Consider the following 7,113-nt stretch of genomic DNA (forward strand, 5'->3'; position numbering starts at 1 on the left):
AGCTGTGCAGAAAGGCTGTGGCTGCCTAATCCCTGGAAGTGTTCCAGGCCAGGCTGGATGGGGCTTGGAGCAGCCAGGTCTACTGGAAAGTGTCCCTGCCCATGGCAGAGGGGTGGACTAGGTGGCCTTTACTTTAAAGGTCCAACGCAAACCATATTCCTTTGCTCAGAGCTGAGGGTGCAGGGTGCCCACTCAGTTCACACAGGGATAGGCTGTCTGCTCTGGTTGTGCCCTGGAGAGCACATGGAAGAGGAGTGGGACGGGGCTGTACATTCATGTAAACATGCTCCAGTACATTTGTCCCAGGGCTACCAGTAAGACCAGCTGGTTTGGATGGGGGAGCCAGGAGTTCCCAGATGTGCCTGCAGAGTGTTCCCATGGTGAGATGGGGACCTGGAAATCCTTGGGTGGGTCAGAGGAGCTCACTTGTCTGTTGGGGAAGGAGGGAGAGCAAGCAACGCCTGATCATGCATGTTATGTTTGCTGCCTCCGCCCCACTGCTGTCCTGTCCCCATCCCACAGGGCCCTGGAAGCCCCTAGCTCTGGTGTTGGCTGCTGGCTGGTAAGAGCAGGGAGGTGGGTGATTATCCCTCAGGGAGCAGGAGGTGCTGGGCTCACCGCAGGCTGCAGGCATGTTAGCAGGAGTGTGGGAGCTCACGACCTGTCTCACTGAGCCTGGAGGGGGGGCAGGGTGCGGGCCATGTGGGGTTGGGCCCCGGGGGCATCCTGGTGAACAGGTGGGCAGCAGAGGGAGGCTGGAGGCACCATGTGTAGCCACTGACGAGAAAGTTCAGGTCCCCTGTGACGTGCTGCTGGGAGCTGAAGGTGCCTCACACCTGCTCTAAGCGCAGTCCTGTAACAGTTTTAGTAATTTATATTTATAAAACTGGAGTCTGACTTTATTAGATTTATCTCTCTTAATTGTCAAGGGTGAACTATTTCCCTGTGGATAAATAGCAGCAGAAACACCCTACTAGTGTATGTGGGTGGAGGAGAAGAGAGAGTTGGGAGAGCTCCAATGCTGCAGCTTCTCCCAGCCGTGAGAGTGGGACACTGGCTGCACCCCAACCCCTGCCTAGGGCAGCACCTGGCTGCTGCCTGTCCTCCTCTGTGCCCCTCTGCACCCCCCTCCACTCCACTGCTGGTGTTTGTGGAAACAGACCACGCCCCAGGGAGCCAGTGTGACTGAACTGGCCCAAACTGGGGAGGCAGAGGCCAGGCTGGGGTGGGAGGAGGGCTTGGCAGGTCCCTGCAGTCCCACTGCTGGAGCTGCTGTCCTTGTGCAACACTGTGATTACTTTCTTAATTCCAGGTGCCGGAGAACATGGAAATGGGAGGTCAGGACTTGATGGGAGGCACTGGGCTGTGGCAGAGAGGACAGCAAGCTCCCGGGGGCAGAGGTCCTGGACGTGGAGCTGCCACCCATGGCCCAGGGGTGGGTGGACACTGGAGAGGCAGGAGTGGATTTAGGAGAGGGTTAACAGTGCAGTGAGGGCTCCTGCGCCTCGTTGCCTTCCCCGGAGCCTGCATTTTTATGCTGATTGGAAGCCTGCGCTGTGTGTGCTGCTGAAATTGAATGTCAGGCTTTTGATTTTGTTGCTGGTCTCTAATGAAATTTGACATTTAATGGTGAGTGCAGCGGCAGCGTGTGTGTGTGTGATCGGAGCTTGATTAGCGCACTCTAATTGACAGTAATTAGGCAGCTCCCTGATTGTTTCTAATTCTGCTATTAATTGTAAGGAACAGTATGATTGAGGATAAATTTGGTGCGTTGCTGCTGGGGATGCAGCTTCTTCAGCTCCGTATCGGAAGCCTATTGAGCCCATCATGCTCAGGTTCCTGAGTGCGGCAACCCCAGTCACCTCGTCTGGCAGAGCAGTGCCGGGGGGGGGTTGGTGCTTCTGCAGTGGTTCTGCAGATCCTGGGGCCTGGATCTGCCCCGGGGGTGTCAAGAGCACCTCCTGGGCTTGTGCCTTCCCAAAACACTTGTGCCACCCTGTGAGGATGCTGTCACTGAGCAGCTCACTCAGGGACATGTGCTGGGGGTTGGCATAATCAGGCTGCCCCAGTGATGCTGCTGCGCGTGTCCCAGCTGCATAGATGCCAGCACTGCCCCTGTGTGATCATCCCAGATGGATCCCAGTGTGAAGCATGTCCAGCCTGACCATGCCCAAGAAGCTGCTAGTTCTGAGCTGGAATGGGTGTTGGAGCAGCCCCATGCCATGAGGTTGAGCGGGTACTGCCTGGTCTCGTGAGGCCATGTGGGTTGAGCCAGGCAATACTGGGGCTGGCTCCAGGACACTTGGGCGTCTCTGGGAAGAGCAGACGGTCACTGTCCCGCTGTACATGACTTGCCTTGTCTTTGTCCCCAGCTAACGGTACTGCTGACTCACTCAGCTCCAGCCCGAACATTTCCAGTGCCGCCAGCCCGAAGCTGGAGCCGCCTCCATCACCACATGCCAACAGGAAGAAGCATCGCAGGAAAAAGAGCACAGGGACCACTCGGCCTGACGGCCCCAGCACGGCAGCAGAAGGTAGGAAGGGTCTGCCCAGGGTCAGTGCTGCCAGCTTGGAGCACCAGGCACCCAGGGGTCCTGCGAGGCTTGGTGGGTGTCTGGGACTTGGAGTGTTCCTCATCCGGGCTCAGTGGGGTCTTGGGGCTCAAAGCACTCCTCATCCAAGGCTCAATGGGGACCTGGAGCTCAGAGCACTCCTTATCTGGCACTTAGTGAGGATCTGGGGCTCAAAACACTCCTTGTCCAAGTTACCTATGCGATGCAGGAAGGAGCAACCAGTCTTTCTGATCTGCCCTTCCCTCCGTTTCTCATGCACAGTGCAGTCAGGGCCACCGTTGTGCCCATGCCTACACAGATTCTCCGTGGTAATTATAGTTACTAACTGTAGTAGCAGACCTGAGAGCACACCGCATGGTTAAGGTGTGCTTAACTGTGCTTAAGGTGTGTGGTCACTTTCCACCACAAGAACCTATTTCTGTTGTCTTGTAAATTGATCAAACTTTCATAATTTAAAAGACCTGCACTGGGTCATCTGGAAAAGCTTGGTTACTTCAGGGAACCAGCTGAAGGCCTATGCATTGCTTCACTGATGCTCAAAGCACTGATGGTTTTTCTGTTGAGAAGCTTTGGTATCTCTGTGGTTGCGGGAGACGGACCCAAAGCTTGGCAGAGAAGCTCCAAGGCACAGGGAAATGTTCTGCTGGGAAAAACCATCCAGATTTGTCCAGGTAGAGATGAGCCCAGCAGCCATGTTCTCCAAAGCCTGCATGTGTGGTTAGCTTCTGGAAAAGGGGATCCTCAGTCTGTAAGATTTGATTTTTTTCTTGGTCATCCTGTCCCACAGCACTCAATAAGCTTTTGTGGACACCCAAAATAAAGATGTAATTGGATGGCTCAGGGCGGTGGGAGGGGGGTTCAGTGCAAGTGAGTGAAGCTAAACCAGAGAGCATTAGTCTGTGCCTGAAGCTGCTGCAGCTGTCCTGGCACCTTGCTCCAAATCACAGGTCAGCCTGCAGCCTAGGTGTCCCATGGCAGAACAACTCTCCTTAAGTTCCCTCTCTTGGAAACATCGTGGTAATGATGTGCAGAGTTGGACAGTTCTGTTGTTCTGCATTTCTGTTGTTAGTTGTCTGCATCTGAAGTCCACCAAGACTAGGACAGGATTCCCCTCTGTGGAGGCTGATTGTGGCACACTGAGCATCATTTGAGTCTGTCATACCCACTGGTGTCTCATGGGCAGTGAGAAGCATTGTCTGTAGTTGCAGTTTGTTCTTAGCTCTGGGTGTGTGTTGCCTCCTCAGACCTGTTGCTGCCCTTCCCAAAATGGTTTGCAGTTCTCAGGCCAGTGATTAGCAAAAGGAGAGACTCATTCTTTGTATGGAATGGGATAGTGAAGGGTGGAATGAATTTGCACCCACATGTGAGACTGAGAAAGCACATGCTTGAAGTGCTATGTCCCATCCTGTAAATAATATTCTGAGTCACAAAGAAGGTCCTAAACCCAACCTGGGTGTGATGACCATGTTTATGACGTGGACATGAAGGCATCCAGCTGACCACAGTGAAGAACAAGAAGCACAGGACTGATGTGTCAGTGCTTGCAGAGGAAGAGTCTGGTCCTGCAGCTGCTTAGCACAGCTGATAGAGTGTGAGGGGTGCAGATGCTGGGACCTCAAGTTGCACAAAATGGAATGTAGTTTCGTAGTTGTAAAGGTAATTGAATGTGGGAACTCTTCTATGAAGCTGTAATATGGACTTACTACTGCTCAGCCTTAAAATTTAATTAGTTTCTTTTCCACAACACGTGTGTGATTGGCAGAATTCCCAGCCCTCTGCTTCCAGACACACAGACTGGAGGGCTGTCACGCTCCTCCTTGAGTGCCCAGGCCAGGAGTCTTTGAGCCTTCCCAGTTTTTCTGTGATTTCATAGAGATTTTCTTTCAGACATGTGCTCACTCTTGCTGTCCTTCCTGGTTTGGCAGCATCCCTGGAAGGTGGAGTGATGGTGTGGAGCCAGGTGGCAAGCACAAGGACCTCAGAGTATTTTCTGTTGTTCCCTGGCTCTTGGCCATGGCAGTGAGCTGGGCAGAGGTCTGTGGTACCTGCAGTGATGCCCATGCCCTGCCTTGGGTTGATAATGTAATTTAGAGCCCTGTCAGGTGTTGTAATATAACTTTTTCCTACAATGTGCATTCCTTTGCATTTGTCAACATAGAACTTCATTTGCCAGTGAAGTGTCAGTTACCAAACTTCATCTGTCACTGCACAGACCTCACACACCCTGGATCCTCCTGCTGCCACCGGGAGCAGGAGTGCCCCTGCTGTGATCTGCAGTGCTCGGGCATGGCAGCGAGAAGGAGCAGTGTGAACACTGCGTGACACGCGTGGCAGAGCAGAGGGGGCATCTGTGACCCACAGTCGCACAAGCAACCCATCCTCCCTGTCTCCAGCATGAATCCAGGCTTTCCCAGCCCCCATGTCCTCCTTCAGTGGGTGAATGGGTGCAGCACCTGCTGGCTCAGCACTGTAGTCAGGCAGAGGTGACAGGACCCTGCTGCTCCTGGACCTGCACTGGGGCACAGTGGTGCCACGGGGTGGTGCACAGTGGTTTCAGGATTTTGGTTGGCTGTTAACAAACTACCCTTGCATTTATTTTTTAAGCAACCTGTATTAGAAAATGGACCCAATTGCCCAGTTGGACTTCTAAAAGCTGGGTCAGTTTTGTCATGCTCCTAGCTCCTCCTGTATCAGCAGAACCTGCTGTTGCATGTCCAAGGGGCTTCAGGCAGTGTCCATGCCAGCAGGACCGTGCTACAAGTCCATGGGAGCAGCCACTGCTGCTGTGCTTGGGACTTCCCAGCTTGGTCCTGCAGTAGCCAATTCCAGTACCGAAGAGCTGCATGCCCTGTTTTGGGGAGAGGGGGACGTCCCTGTCAGGGGAGGGTCCTTGTACATCCCTGTGCTCAGTATGACTTACAGAGCTGGGTCACACACTCCTTTCCAGATGGACAATCCCCTGCCTGTTGCTGGGTCTCATGCCTGTGGTACCTCCATGAGCGACTCGGTCTCTCTCCTGCCTCCCAGCACTGGGATTGCTCCAAGAGCTGACCAGCTCCGGGCGCTGCAACAGCTTGTCACCAGGACAGACAGCCCAGGGCAGAAGCAGAGGAGCAATTGACTCTGGGACTGGTGCTCACGTGGTGACCACTGGGTCACTGCCTGCATTAGAGGGAGAGACTGGCAGGAAGCACACAGGACATGCTGAGCCTCCATGTGAGGTCCCATCCTGACGTCTGAATGGTCAGTGGTTGATTCCAGCCATGAACCCAAGGCTGAACGTTGCCCCACATCATGGCTGTGGCCAATGGCTTATGTCATGGACTGGTGTTCATGAGTATGTCTGATCCCACCTTGAATCTTTTTTAACTGCTTTTGAACAGTTTCAGCATTTTTTTTTCACAGCAGAGTAATCTGAGCTTTTTGCTTTCACGTAGTCAACACGGTGAAGGTGTGAAATTGCTGTGCTGGGAGAGGGACTGCCAGGCCCTGTGGCAGAGCTGCCATCCCTTGTAGCAGAGCTACAGTCCCTCATGGTGCTCGTCCCTCTGTGGAGGGTTCACTGTCCTGGCAGGAGCATGGGGATGGCCCAGTGACGAGTCATGCTCTCCATCAGTGCATGCCAGAATGACTGTGCCAGTGTGGGGAGCAGTGCCCATGGCAGGACTCCCCCAAAACCTCCTTCCAGGAGCTGCATGGGGCCAGGTGCAGTGTGGGGCGCAGCCTCTTGTCACAGCATCCCTCTGGGCAGGAGCAGCTGTGGGGGTGTGCAGGGGAGCAGGTTTGGGCTGTGCCCAGACTGCCTTCACCTGCCTGCACCCGCCTCATGCCCGCGTGTGCAGGGCACGAGCCGCTCAGGTTAGCATCCTGGGAAAGTTGGTGAGGTCTGGGGATAAATTGCCATCAGTTTATCTCATTTAGGAGGTAATCAGAGCCAGGGACGTGCGGAGCAATTGAATCTTAGTTGTTCTGAAGTATCATAAATCAAACGAGCTGTTGCTTTTTTACATGGGCTCATGTTAAAGAGAGCGCAGTGTCAGGCTGCCAGGGAGCATCCGCAAACTATGGCAGGCGTGGGATTGGGCTGCCGGGGATATCACCAAACCAGGGAGTGCGACTCGGGCTGTCAGGGAGCGCCCACAGGCTGGCAAACGTGTGTCAGGCTGTCAGGGGATGTAGATGCTCATCACCACAGTGGGGTTGCAGCGTCAGCCCGCAGGGACCATCAGGAAAGTCTGCTCTGATCAGAGCCCAGCAAAGCACTGCAGCCAGGAGTGCCTGTCCTGCCGTGCAGCAACCCAGAGCCCACCCCGCAGCCGTGACTCCTCCATGCCTGGGACCCCCAGCCCCTGTCCAGGCAGCCAGGAGGGCCTGGGAGCCACCAGACACGGCTGAGGGCAGCAGCACCTTCGCGACGCTCCCTGCGCCAGCCTCCCCATGGCTGCCAGAGCTCCGGGGATAATGAACTTCTCATGTGCTTAAAGAGTGATGCAGGGTGCATGGCGAGAAGCTGACAGCCCCTTAATGTGCTTCTCAGTGG

The 7,113-nt window shown here is 54.6% G+C and overlaps 1 protein-coding gene across 1 annotated transcript in view; it reads left to right on the forward strand.

Annotated features, from left to right (window-relative positions):
* Positions 1 to 1,699: 1,699 nt before the first annotated feature.
* The window catches only part of LOC103810221 (arf-GAP with GTPase, ANK repeat and PH domain-containing protein 3-like), a gene marked incomplete at both ends in the record, with an annotated part of 13,754 nt that continues 8,340 nt past the window's right edge, over positions 1,700 to 7,113 (forward strand). Inside the window, 2 exons of the mRNA XM_009083115.1 lie at positions 1,700 to 1,735; positions 2,373 to 2,534. Of these exons, the coding sequence (XP_009081363.1) occupies positions 1,700 to 1,735; positions 2,373 to 2,534 (198 nt within the window). The remainder of the gene's footprint in view (positions 1,736 to 2,372; positions 2,535 to 7,113) is intronic.

The sequence above is a fragment of the Acanthisitta chloris genome, unplaced genomic scaffold, assembly GCF_000695815.1.
Source record: "Acanthisitta chloris isolate BGI_N310 unplaced genomic scaffold, ASM69581v1 scaffold30929, whole genome shotgun sequence".
NCBI lineage: Eukaryota > Metazoa > Chordata > Aves > Passeriformes > Acanthisittidae > Acanthisitta > Acanthisitta chloris.